This window comes from Dendrobates tinctorius, unplaced genomic scaffold (assembly GCF_039654945.1).
Source record: "Dendrobates tinctorius isolate UK_male_01 unplaced genomic scaffold, ASM3965494v1 ptg000158l, whole genome shotgun sequence".
Lineage (NCBI taxonomy): Eukaryota > Metazoa > Chordata > Amphibia > Anura > Dendrobatidae > Dendrobates > Dendrobates tinctorius.
Genome location: NW_027361825.1, coordinates 22,638,911 through 22,652,706, shown reverse-complemented (window position 1 = coordinate 22,652,706; position 13,796 = coordinate 22,638,911). Strand labels below are relative to the sequence as shown.

Genomic DNA, 13,796 nt, shown 5'->3' with positions numbered 1-13,796 from the left:
TTAGAAAAGAAAACGGCTACAAGGGATCCAGTTACCTGGTCACCATTTGTTAAAATGGATTTACTATTTATTTTTCTCTCTTTTTCAGGGAATAATTTCCCTGGTCTTGGACTGTATAGATCGTCTCAATGTATACAGCACAGCTGCCCACTTTGCAGAATTTGCTGGGGAGGAGGCTGGCGAGGCCTGGAAGGAGATAGTGAACCTACTTTATGAACTGCTAGGTATGTACACTAATCTAAGTGGTGGAAAGAGGCTTCAGCACATTGCTACATCCTATAGACCTTAGCTCATGGTGGTGGCAAAGTAGTTGGCGTGACGCTAGTCACTACTAACAGACAGACCGTGAGGCAGAGAAGTCAGATGTTGCGGGGTCAGTAGCAAGAAAACCAAGCAAAAAGATAAAGGCGTAAGTCAGATCACGGTCTGGGGTCAATGTACCAGGAGATAGCGGATAAAGGCAAAATGACAAAAAAGGGTCTGAACACAGTTCAATGATTAGGAAGTGGAAGATCAGCACTCAGATCAACAGAATCAGGAAAACACTCACCAAGAGGTATAAACTACATCTGGCAAGGATCAGGGGCAGACAGCTCAGTTAAATAACTTGGGTAATCTCCAGAACAGAGAACACCTGGAGAAAGTTCTGCATCTCCCAGTCCCAGATTGGACAGTTGAGCTGTCAATCAAAGCACCGACAGCTTTGCACACCAATCACAAGATTAGTCATCCAAGCTGTCAATTAAAACACTGACAACTCAACATGACCCATTGTTTTGCATATTTTACTATTAATTCCAATATCTGCATTCTCAGTTCAGACCACACTCCGGGTCTTCTTCACATTGACACACTATGGGCAGTCTTTCACTTAGACCCTGTCTTTAGACCACTGTCTACACCCATGGTCCGACAAAATACAGGACTGTGCCTCCAGGCCAGTTTTCATGCCCAGAGACTTCAACTATGTTCTTTACCAGCACAAAAGGTTTCCTTCATTTTATTGCTATTTGACTTGGAACATATTCTCTATTTCCGTTGCTTCCTTTTATATCATTGAGGCTCAGTAAACTTTTTGACTATTTCTTTGTAGATCTTGTACATTTTCACCATGTCCTTGCTTTTGTCCTGCAGCTGCACTTATTAGAGGAAACCGTTCCAACTGCGCCTTGTTCTCAAGTAACTTGGACTGGGTGGTCAGCAAACTGGATCGACTGGAAGCTTCATCAGGTAACGATGAAATTCTCGCCAGAGAATAGCAACAATCGCCATAATGCACTGTTTCTAGAGGCAGGGCCGGTTTTAGACAAAGTGGGGCCCTAGGCAAAAGTTTAAAGTGGGGCCCCAAATGCTAACATTGTAAAATCATACATTTAGGTTACATTGCATGAACAGTTGGCAAAGGGGCCTGGAGCCAGTGGTGGCACTGTGGCCTCCATATTCAGGGGCCTTATATTGGCTGACGGGTCTGCCACTATTAGCATTACACAGGAGCGTTGCTAGGGTCAGAAAAGATTGGGAGGCCCAAGCCCCAAAGACAAAGAGTTGTCCCCACCCCCCTCTTAATTTTTTTTTAACACTGCAGATAACACAGCAGGGCTCCCAACCATCCTGGATCCAGCCGGACAGTCCCGATTTTGACACTCCCACCTGCGGGATTGTAGTTTTCCCGCACTGCAAATCAGCCGCCACGCCCACCTGTCATTTCAGAAGGGACTGTGTACCGATCGCCATACAATTCCCTCTATGCACAGCACACTCCAGTACAGAAGCCCTCCCCGGCTCACGTGACCAGTCACATGACTGTGACCTCATCCTATGTAACACCAGAGATAGCAGTGATAACTCTGAGAACAGATAATATAGTAGATGTCACCTGCAGTCCTATGTAACACCACAGATAGTTTTACTCTGAAACGCTATGGCTATGTTCACACGCATTTTTTTCAGTAGCCAAAACTTGTTCTATTGGCAGTAAAAATGTTGCGCTCAAAACACCTGTTTTTCAGCTTGTTTTCTGGTGTTCTTTACAGCTTTTTTTAAAGTGAGGATGTTTGCTTTGTCTACAGCATGTTTAAGGCCATGTTCACACGTTGAGTATTCGGTCAGTATTTCACATCAGTATGCGCAAGTCAAAACCAGGAGGGTGAGAAATCCAGATGTGGTGACGTGTTTCTACTATACTTTTCCCCTGATTGTTCCACTGCTGTTTCTGCATTACAAATACTGATGTGAAATACTGACCAAATACTGAACGTGTAAACGACACTTAATAGTTTAATTCACCAAAACCACTTAAAAAATTGCAGCGAAAAATGCCATTGCAATATCTGCAGCTTTCTTTTTTATATTCTTTCATTGCTTTCTAAGGGTGAAAACACAATGAAAGAAGTGACACGCTGCAGATGTAAAAAGCGCTACAGTTCTGAAATTCAGTCAGAAAAAAACAAGCGCATGCAGGAGATTTCGGAAATCTCATATGTTTTGCTGGCACTTTAAAAAGCCGCTCTTGGCCACATTCATATGCAGAATTTCTGCAGCTTTTTCTTCTGCAAATAAGAAGTTTACAGCATTTTATAGCACAAGCAAAGACTGAGATTTTCAGAGATCTCCTCACACCCTTTTATTTTCTCCTGACTGAATTTCACAACTGCAGCGTTTTTTAAATCCGCAGCGTGTCACTTCTTTCAGCAATGTATTTCACCCATAGAAAGCAATGAAAAATTTTAGAAAAGCTGCAAATGTCGCAACGCTGTTTTTCGCTGTGTTCTTGGTGAATAAAATGAACTTTATTAAACATGTACTGTAGACAAAATGAATACTATGCAAAAAAAAACAAACAGCAAAAGCTCTAAGGGTATGTGTCCACAATCAGCAAACTCTGGATGCTGCGTACATCCGCAGCGTCCAACCCACAGCGGCCAGATGTTACAGCATAGTGGAGGGGATGAGCACATGTGGAATCACCTGCGTAAGATGGCAGCACCTTAGACGGAGCACATGTCCGCTGCGTCCAAAGTGCTGCCATTTCCGGATCGTCTGCACATACCCTAAAAAATGGGCGTTTTGAAAGCAGTGTTTTTACTGCCAAGAGAGCAGGCTTTGGCAGCAAAAAGAAAAAATGCACCAAAAACGCTGATTCAAATGCACACCTGTACTAGTACTATATATATGTATGGTTTACCCTTAGGCTAAGTGCACACGTAGCAGAAAATTTCTGCTCAAAAACCTGACTTCCTTCCCATAAACCGCATCTTTTTTGTCTTCGCGTTTTTTGCGCTGTTTTTGCTCATTTTTTTCCAGAACGTTTTCAAAACGCATTGAACAAGCCAGAAATGCGGAAAAATCCACAAAATTAATGAGCATGCTGCGTTTTTTACCGCGATGCGTTTTTTTCGCGGTAAAAAACGCATCAATGTGCACAAAAAGTGCAAAATGAATAGAAATGACTGGGAAGCTTACTTTTAGCGGTTTTATAGCAGTTTTATAGTGAAAACCGCTAAAAAAACGCTGTGTGTGAACACAGCCTTATTATTTCACTTGGGAATTCATTTATTTCTATATCATAAATCCCGTGATTCAGCAGACAATATCCCTGTCTTGTGCCATCCTGACAGTAGTGACAGGAGGTCGCCCTGTCACATTACAAGCAGTGATTAGTGACTGTGGTCAGAGCTGATGCTGATCGCTGCAGTATGTGGCTGTGAATCCTGATCCTGCAGCAATCATCACAAAGCACCGGGACCACAGTGAGGAAATCACTGTACTGTGACCTTTTATTGCTGCTCTTACCAGGTTCTGTGGCTTCACTTAGGCATATCCATTCTCAGGACAGTGCTAGGAGCAGCCATGATCAGGACTCAGGAGGAGACATACAGAGCTTCAGGCATCTTCCTTCCTGCACTGTCACTGTGCCGTAAGCCTGTAATTGGCCCCTCCCCCTCACTCTCAACTTGTAACCTAACTGCAGGGAGAAAGAGACAGGGGGGTCAAGGGGCTTTGCAAGAGACACTCCAAGACTTCAGAGCAATGCACAGCATTATTCACTACTGTACACCCTCTGGGCACTTGATAAATGGGCTGCAGATGCAGGGGGCGCCCTTTGTAGGTGGGGACCCCAGGCATCTGCCTGGTCTGCCTGTCCCAAGCCAGCCCTGTCTAGAGGTGCTCCACAGAAAAAAAACACACATTTGCTGGTTTCATAAATGTAGACTATGTTTTTTACTATTTTTGTTGGTCCCAGGGCAGGCTCATGCTGCTTAGTTGCTCCAGTGCTTTCGGGAGCAGGGCAAAATTGACAGTTCGCATTGTGCCTCATTTTTGGTGACTGCAGTTGCCCATGTGTCTACGTATGTGTCTGAGTTAGCGCCTCTAAATATTTTAATAGACCACTTACAGGCAATACCCTGCAGGGTACATAGATCACATTAATGACTTGGTGCCCAAAGGTATTTCAACCCAGTAGGTCTTTCAACAGCCTAATAAGATGTGAGGGCAGATACAGATTTTACATTTGGCCCAAGAAGTGCCAAGTTGCAATACTGAGACTATCAATTTATTGAAAATTGGATCTTAGCATAAAGATAATTTAATATTACAGGGATTTTGGAAGTTTTATACTGCGTCTTGATTGAGAGCCCTGAAGTTTTGAACATTATTAAGGAAAATCATATAAAGTCCATTATTTCTCTGTTGGATAAGCATGGACGAAACCACAAGGTGAGTGTAAACCAATGGGTATACATAACAATTTGAGTTGTCCGCCCTCTTGACTTGTCCATTCTCCATACCTCTAGGTTCTGGATGTCCTCTGCTCTCTCTGTGTGTGTAATGGAGTAGCTGTTAGATCCAACCAGAATCTAATCACTGAGAACCTTCTTCCCCGAAGAGATCTTCTTCTTCAGACCAGGATGGTCAACTATGTCACCAGGTATGCAGTTTATATACGTGTGACTTTGTTTTTCTAATACTTAAGGATCTATATACATTATTGCCAAATTTCTTTTTTTATTGCAGCATGAGACCTAATGTATTCCTGGGAACCTGTGAAGGATCCACACAGTTCAAAAAGTGGTATTTTGAAGTCATCGTGGATCACGTGGAGCCTTTTGTAACTGCTGAGTCGACACATCTGCGTGTTGGCTGGGCACTGACTGAGGGCTACAGTCCTTATCCTGGTGCAGGCGAAGGCTGGGGAGCCAACGGAGTGGGTGATGATCTGTATTCCTTTGCATTTGATGGGCTTCATCTTTGGTCAGGTAAACTCCCAAATTTGTTGCTTTACCTATTGCACTATGGAGGTTTAATATGAAGACTAGTAATCATGTAAAGATGCCAAATGGTTTATGAAGGTTATTTGCATTTTTAGAGATGGTTTAGAACTGCGGATGTTGGGCAAAAATCTGATTGTCTCTGGTAGCACATTCCATAGAATTGGTGCAGCATGAGAGAAGACTTAGAGATGAGCATGGCAGGTTTAGATTATGGGATAGGTTAGAGTATGGTCGGGTGGTGGACAGAGATGAGAAGGAGATATAGGGTGGTGCAGTAGTGTGGAGAGTTTACTCGTTAATTAGTGGAATTGGCACAGGATTTGACAACTGAACTGAATGATGCTTAATTTTCCTAGGTCGAATTTGCCGACCTGTGGCCTCACATAACCAGCATTTGCTGGCCGCAGATGATGTGGTCAGCTGTTGTCTGGACTTAACAGTTCCTAGCATCTCATTCCGTTTCAATGGGCACCCAGTTCAGGGCATGTTCGAGAACTTCAATTTGGATGGACTCTTCTTCCCAGTTGTTAGCTTCTCTGCTGGAATCAAGTAAGTGTGGTGCCTAATTAGATGAATATCATTTCTTAACGTGAATAAGACTTCAACGGTGTCTTTCTTGTGCAGAATACGCTTTCTTTTGGGTGGTCGACACGGTGATTATAAGTTCCTTCCGCCTCCTGGGTATGCTCCAGTCTATGAAGCTCTCCTGCCTCGGGATCGTATGCGTGCGGAGCCCATCAAAGAATACAAACATGACTTTCAAGATATTCGTAATCTTCTTGGACCCACCAAATCCCTTTCCCATACCTCGTTTGTTCCTTGCCCGGTGGACACTATACAGGTAGGAGCAAGACATCCAATATAAACTTGTTTTAATCTATATTACTATAACTTGGGGTTCAGCAAAAAGAGATGGGGGGAGAAATAAACCATGTACAACCATGGAGGCACCTCCATACGGGATAATGCAGCCATATAGTGACCATTTAGTGGTTAAACACCAGTTCTAAAAACCAGTAGTCACAGATGAAGAATTTTCTGATAGAGTTATTCAATTTTCCAATCTTTTCCATTTAGCCCAGACAGCCATCTTTTTTAAGCATTCACAACTTGACTGCTGTGCTTGTACCACAAACACATTTCATGTATTATATCCCATCCCCATCTATTCCCAAACTACACAAACACCCCAATCCAAGTGATCTCCCAATTATGTGCCGCATTGTCCCTATTACTGTACCAGCATGGTATGATACTGTACTTCAGAAATATTTGGGTCATTGCTATAATTGCCTCCAAAACGTTAGTGTCCAAAGGTCATCTTTAAAATGTCATAATGCCTGACTTTCCAAGTAAAATTGCCCTAAGTACACTATTATATTATAATATTATCCACAGTGTCCCCACAAAATAAGTATTAAACCATAAATAGTAATAATGACCCCCTAAGTATCCCCCAAAAAGGTAACAAATACTCCTAAAAAGTAATAGTGTGTCCTGTGGATTCCGATATAAGGGAAGTGATTTGGTTGGGTTCCATCATACATGAGGTCCTGGGAAAAAAAAAAAAACAAATCTGCTATGTCCGCTACTGCACTATGTACATTATGTCAATTTAATTTCCCTCACCTCTTTTTCTAGATTGTCCTTCCTCCTCACTTGGAACGAATTCGTGAAAAGTTGGCAGAAAACATCCATGAACTTTGGGCCCTCACAAGAATTGAACAGGGATGGACCTATGGGCCGGTGAGTGTCGCACTGTGTTCTGAAGTGATGTCACTAGCGTCCAAATATTAGCTCCATTTTTATAAATACTCACATTCCTGTCAAATAAGGAGGCAACTTTTTTTATTTTGCATATTTTTTTCTTTTAGATTCGGGATGACAACAAGAGATTACATCCATGTCTCCTTGACTTTCATAGTCTGCCGGAGCCAGAGAGAAATTACAACTTGCTGATGTCTGGAGAAACTTTGAAGTAAGCGTTTAATTAGTGTAGGATCAATAGGGTTTCCTTACTTTTATGTCTCATAAATTTCCAGATTTTTTGGATGACTTTGATGGATGAGTTATGGGCATACATGGGAATTTATGTAATGGTTTGGAAACCCAATGAAGTTGTTAGAAGCCAGTGACATGTGTATGGGACCATAGTCTGTTTCCCTATAGAGCTTCATGTATTTATCTATCATTTATAATTTGCCATTAAACTAAATAAAAAGTTGCTTCATGTTCACTGATTTAGGACCCTTCTAGCTCTAGGATGCCATGTGGGCATGGCAGATGAAAAGGCAGAAGAAAACCTGAAGAAGATAAAGCTTCCCAAAACGTAAGTGTTTGGAAAGTCATAACATGAGCGACCAACAAGGTGACCTGATGTAATCAAGCCAAAGTCATCTTTCCATCGTTTACTCCTGTAGATACATGATGTCCAATGGATATAAGCCTGCTCCTCTCGATCTGTCCCACGTCAAGTTAACACCAGCACAAAACACATTGGTGGACAAACTAGCAGAAAATGGTCACAATGTCTGGGCGAGAGACCGAGTGCAACAAGGATGGACATATAGCATAATACAAGTATGGAGGCTCAGACCCATTCTTTATAGATCTTTTTTATCTTTTGGGTATTTTTACTTGTTGTGCCTTAATCTACAATTATTGGGATTTGCAAATCTGTTTCATAATTTTAATAGAACATTAGTAGCTCAAAACCAACTCTTCTAGTACTGTGCCTCAATACACATTAGATATCTGTCGGATGAGTGATCTTTTGGCCAACAGCTATTTTTCCCGACTCTCCCATACACAAGGGTGTGAGCGTTCCCATATTATCTAAATGAGAGAGTCTGGTTTATCTCTGCACGGAGCAAAATAATCGGCCATTGAAATTCAGGAGGCCACATCGTTCTCTCCTTTGATGTCATCTCTCGAGAGGTGCCCATACACATTAGATGATTTGGTGATCCCGTCAAAAAAGTTGGGTTTGGCAGACTTTTAGTTTATGTGTATGGGGACTGAACTCTTTCACAAAATGTAGATGATGTGGTCACTGATTTAAAAAGGTGACTTCCAGTTGACTTCCTTCTTGATATACCGGAATAGGGCAAAAATGTCCGCTCAGCCAAATGGTCAGTAGGGCCGCCACTGCTGCTAGGGATTGGCTGACTGAGCTGGCATCTCCAGAATTCGGGTATATTTAGACTATTGCGTTGTATCTAGGTATAAACCAACAAGGTCTTGTTAAGTGACAATTGTCCAATGAGCGGGTCATGCCTGTTTTTTTGGACAACCTTAGATCACTGTTGGCTAAACACTAGATTAATATTGGCTGAGCCCACCGATATTGGCAGTATTGGCATATCATTTCATTTGTACAGAGTGTGTAACTTGGGGGGAGAATAGGATCAAGCACGTTGGATTTTAGCAATATTTTAGCTCTCAGGAAATATAAGACATCGTCTGATGTGTGGAGCCGAGCGTGCTTGTGTAAAGGGAGAGGGTTGGAGAAATGGTGGCTCATTTCCACAAGCAGTTGTGACATCTCTAGCATTTTTTTTTCTGGTTTTGAATAAAGAAATGATAAATTACTTTGCAGGACATCAAGAACAAGAGGAACCCTCGTCTCGTGCCATACAGTCTGCTAGATGAAAAGACCAAGAAAACCAATAGAGACAGCCTGTGTGAGGCTGTACGCACTCTTATTGGATATGGATACAATATTGAACCCCCTGACCAGGAGAGCAGTAAGTGCCATTGGGTTTTTGGTTTACGTGATGTCTACTCTTTCACCGAAACTGTAAATGTTCTTAAATCCGGACCAAAAGGTTGCAATGCTCTTATAAATTAAAGATGAAGTTTTGTAATCATGTAAACACATTTCTTACATCTCATGCTATTTCTTTTTTCTCCAGCGGCTCAGGGAGTAACAAAGCCTCGGGCTGAAAGAATGCGCATCTTCCGTGCCGAGAAGTCATACGCGGTGAAATCTGGGAAATGGTATTTTGAATTTGAGGCCGTCACAACAGGAGAAATGAGAGTCGGGTGGGCCCGACCTGATGTACGACCTGAAGTGGAACTTGGAGCTGATGAACTAGCTTATGTGTTTAATGGATGCAGGGTATGTACTGATATTATTTACGGACCTACAGTATAGATCGATTCTACCAACCTTCACGGTCAACCAGACCCTGAAAGGAATTAAAGTTCCCCATGTGGGTCCTGCTGAAGACAACCCTGTATAGAGGTGATTTAGAAGCCCAAAGAGTTAGTGGCTAGTCAAGGTGTATGGGCAACTTTAGTCTTATGAATAGTGGTTCCTTTAACCATGTATTAGATGGTATACATGGTTGGCTTTATGTCCTTTTATTATATTTACATCTATCTCACTCTGCTTCCTCTCAGGGTCAACGCTGGCACGTTGGTAGTGAACCTTTTGGGCGTAATTGGCTTCCGGGAGATGTCGTTGGGTGTATGATTGACCTGACTGAAATGAATATCATGTTTACATTGAATGGAGAGATGTTGATAAGTGATTCTGGCTCAGATCTTGCCTTCAAGGATATAGAAATTGGAGATGGTAAGTGTGACTTCAATGTGATTTAATAATCCTTACAGGGAAGTTGTCAACCAACACATATTGTAGAGCAGGAGGAGCTGAGTGGATTGATATATAAATTTATGGTAGAAAATTCAGTACAACTTTTATATTATTTGTTTGGACTGCAGTAGGCATTTCTAATCAGTGACTGATAGCTTTGCATGCAGTGATTTCTGCCAATCACTGATTAGGACCGCCTACTTGACTCCTAAGCATAGGAAACGCAGGGATGTAAATTAATAAAATACAAAGTTATACTAAGTTTTTCCCCAACAAATCTTTATACTATTCTTCATCCTGCTCTATACCATGCTTGATGCACAACATGTCCGGTTCCCATTAACAAGAAGAAGTCATGCCTATTTTAGGGCCTTCATTCTCACTAGAGGTAGCAGATATCAACTTACAGGACTCAGACCAGCCACCAGTTTGTCAATCTTTGGACATCAGATGGGAGCCCTGGGAACCGCCTCTTATCTCCAAACATCTGCGACTCTTTTTTTGATTAGGTGGCCTGGTACGATGTAACATGTGCGTAACACTGTGACAATAACGTTACACCAGACCGGCTAATCAAAAGTGGAGCCGGGGATGCCGGAAGGGAGAAGGCGGTTCTTAGGGCTCCCGCCTAACTTTCACAGATTATTGACTTAGCCTTTGGAGACTGGTTCCTGCAAGCCAATTTGCACCATCTCAAATTCTCACTCATTAATGTCTCACCTATAGGTTTCATCCCAGTTTGCAGTCTTGGAATGTCCCAAGTTGGTAGACTAAACTTGGGGCAGGATGTCGGCAGCCTTCGCTTCTTTACCATCTGTGGTCTGCAGGAAGGGTTTGAGCCATTTGCTATTAATATGAAGAGAGAAATCACAACGTGGTTTAGTAAAAGTCTTCCTCAATTTGTGCCGGTGCCTCCAGATCATGGTCACATTGAGGTGAGAAGTCTTGACTTGATTAACTTTTGAGAAACTACAAAGCTATAAAGAAATGTACAACCTAATCTGTATTTTTCAGGTTGGAAGAATTGATGGGACTGTAGACAACCCACCTTGTCTCAAAGTGACCCACAAAACCTTTGGGTCTCAGAACAGCAACAACGACATGCTTTTCTTTAGGCTCAGCATGCCCGTTGAATTCTACGAGACATTCAAGTGTACGCCAGGAGCTACTCCTCTCACTCGTACTTTTACCATACCTGAAGATGAGGTCCAAGATGTTGACATGGACTCGGAATTTGAGCAGCTGAAGAAATCTGCCAGCCGCAAAGAAGCAGAAGCTACTAATGAGAAGGAAGCACCTAAGGAACCACCAAAAGAGGTAGCAAAGCCAGAGAATGAGAAGGATGTTACTACAGAAAAGACCAAAGGAAAGAGAGGGTGAGCCAAGAATCACTATTAAAAATAGGCAAATAATTTAAAAATTTAAATTTGCCAGCTTCGACAAATTTTTTGCGAATTGTAAATAATGCAAAACCTCCCTGAAAAAGCATAACGATCTGAAATCTTCTATGGCTGTATTGAATCCATTTTAAGCTTTTTAAAGCAAATACAGCCTTAGTAATGTCCAAGTGACCTCAACATTTAAGTCTAAGTAAATGGAGTAAACAGATGGAAACTGTTCTTCACTGCTGTGCTTTTTCTCCCAATCTCTATGGCTAAATTGTAAAGTCCTCTCAATAATCCAGATTCACCAGAATAGAACTGCTGCATTCCCTGTCTAGACTTTAATACAGGCTATGATATTCCCTTCTATTGCCTGTGCTATACTATCTGATGGCTATCAGACATTTTGGGGAGCCTGCACAGCATTGTATGAGCATAACGATCTGAGATCTTCTATGGCTGTATTGAATCCATTTTAAGCTCTTTAAAGCAAATACAGCCTTATTAATGTGCATGTAATCTCAACATTTAAGTCTAAGTAAATGGAGTAAACAGATGGAAACTGTTATTCACTGCTGTGCTTTTTCTCCCAATCTCTATGGCTAAATTATAAAGTCCTCTCAATAATCCAGATTCACCAGAATAGAACTGCTGCATTCCCTGCCTAGACTTTTATACAGGCTATGATATTCCCTTCTAATTGCCTGTGCTATACTATCTGATGGCTATCAGACATTGTTGGGAGCCTGCACAGCATTGTATGAGGGCCATACAATCTTATGATTTATGTAAAATGGCAAGAATTTTTTTGGGGGTCAATTTTCGCAAATTGAAACACAATTTGGTCAAATTCGACACAAATTTGATTCTAATCAAATCGATTTGCTCATCTCTAATCATGATCTCGTGCAGACTGACCTTCTGGAATATCTTCAGCATTCTCTGATTTCCTTTATACCATTTAATTTCAGGTTCCTCTTTAAAGCCAAGAAGCCGGCGTTCATCTCACCACCTCCTGTCGTACCAACCATGCCTCGCTTGATGAAGGACGTAGTGCCTGATGATAGAGATGACATTGAGATCATCATGAACACTACTACGGTACGCTAAATAGTCAAGATATTTCAAATTCCTTAAAATAAACTTAGTGGTGTGGCATAGCTTTCCCTAGACCTTCCTTCACCTGCCCAAGTGTTTCTACATACCAGGCCATGGCATAATGGCTTATTGGTGCCCTTTGGGGCACTAACTCAAGGCACATGCCTGACAGTCATTCCTAATTATACCTTTTGGTATTCGATTTATTTATTTGTAACATCAACTTTATTTTTCTTGAAGGGGTTGTACACAAGTCATTCTATACTTTGGAGAGGTCATCAATATGAAATTGGAGGGTGTCCGACCCTCTGCGCCCTTATGATCTGCTGATATTTGCGCTGGCAGAGGCAAATGTTAGCAATGTCTGGAGTAAAAGGCCACAACTCTGTGCATTTTTTAGTGACCGCTGCTGAGTACTGCAGTTTATCTCTCATTTAAATGACTAGTCATCAATATTTAAGCGCCAGCCAATCCTTTAAAAATTAAATGCCAGTTTTCTGAATTAAAAAAAGCTACTTTTTTTAATTTTTCTAACATTCGTGCCACTTTTTCGAAAAGGTGGGTAAAGATAACTGAAGAGAGACCCACATTGACAAACAAATGTACTAAAATTGGTGTAAATTTGAGGTCAAATCTATGGTGGTTTGATTTTCTTGCTTTCACATCGCAGGAGATGCCACACTCTTTATTAAATAAAGAGCAACTTACTCCAGTGGGCTATTTAATAAGATGAGTATAAAAAAGAAAACATTTTAATAAATTCCCCCCAATATGTCATCAGAAAAAAATCTCTTACCTTTAATCCAAGTATTTTTGTTAAACTATTTTTTTATTTTCTATTATTCATGTTTTTATGTTTTACATTCTCTATGTCAATATCTGTAAGCTACACCACTATACAGATAACATCAGATTCAACATTCACAATAGATAATGGCCACAAGCTCACTTCCTCCACCCTCTCTGCGCAGTGACCTCTGCACAGATCGCAGAGCATACCCAAGACACTCTTCCATAGTTGTAAGGAGGCAGACCGGGCTGCGGGTACCTGTACCAAGTTGGGTCCGGAATTGTTGAGGCTGCGTCCTATGTTGCCCGGGATAAGAAATAGGGGATTGGACAGGCCCCATGACCGAAGACAAGGGGGCGTGGTTAAATGGGATACAGAGCCGAAAGCGCACGAAGCTGCAGTTAGTTTCCTGCCGTCAGGGAGAGTGCACTCCTGACCCCGAGCATCAGTGCCACGACGTGCTGTGGCCGAATTCTCCTGGACACTCGAGCAGGACTGTGAGAGCACCATGCGCCCGGCTTAAACCTCCAACGGCTCATCTGCATCTGAGGACCTTAAAGACACGATGCGTTTGATTACTGGACTGTTGTTACATTGCAATTTCTCCATTCAATTTAACTGCTTTTTTTCCCTGAGAGGAGTTCCTCTATTGT

The 13,796-nt window shown here is 41.9% G+C and overlaps 1 protein-coding gene across 1 annotated transcript in view; it reads left to right on the top strand.

Moving 5' to 3' along the window:
* RYR1 (ryanodine receptor 1) overlaps positions 1 to 13,796 on the top strand; it is a 212,965-nt gene that overhangs the window by 86,475 nt on the left and 112,694 nt on the right. Inside the window, exons 14-30 of the mRNA XM_073549100.1 lie at positions 89 to 224; positions 1,135 to 1,230; positions 4,601 to 4,719; positions 4,797 to 4,930; positions 5,017 to 5,258; positions 5,630 to 5,822; positions 5,898 to 6,114; positions 6,915 to 7,019; positions 7,148 to 7,251; positions 7,519 to 7,602; positions 7,694 to 7,853; positions 8,872 to 9,019; positions 9,188 to 9,393; positions 9,678 to 9,852; positions 10,600 to 10,808; positions 10,888 to 11,249; positions 12,227 to 12,356. Of these exons, the coding sequence (XP_073405201.1) occupies positions 89 to 224; positions 1,135 to 1,230; positions 4,601 to 4,719; positions 4,797 to 4,930; positions 5,017 to 5,258; positions 5,630 to 5,822; positions 5,898 to 6,114; positions 6,915 to 7,019; positions 7,148 to 7,251; positions 7,519 to 7,602; positions 7,694 to 7,853; positions 8,872 to 9,019; positions 9,188 to 9,393; positions 9,678 to 9,852; positions 10,600 to 10,808; positions 10,888 to 11,249; positions 12,227 to 12,356 (2,820 nt within the window). The remainder of the gene's footprint in view (positions 1 to 88; positions 225 to 1,134; positions 1,231 to 4,600; positions 4,720 to 4,796; positions 4,931 to 5,016; positions 5,259 to 5,629; positions 5,823 to 5,897; positions 6,115 to 6,914; positions 7,020 to 7,147; positions 7,252 to 7,518; positions 7,603 to 7,693; positions 7,854 to 8,871; positions 9,020 to 9,187; positions 9,394 to 9,677; positions 9,853 to 10,599; positions 10,809 to 10,887; positions 11,250 to 12,226; positions 12,357 to 13,796) is intronic.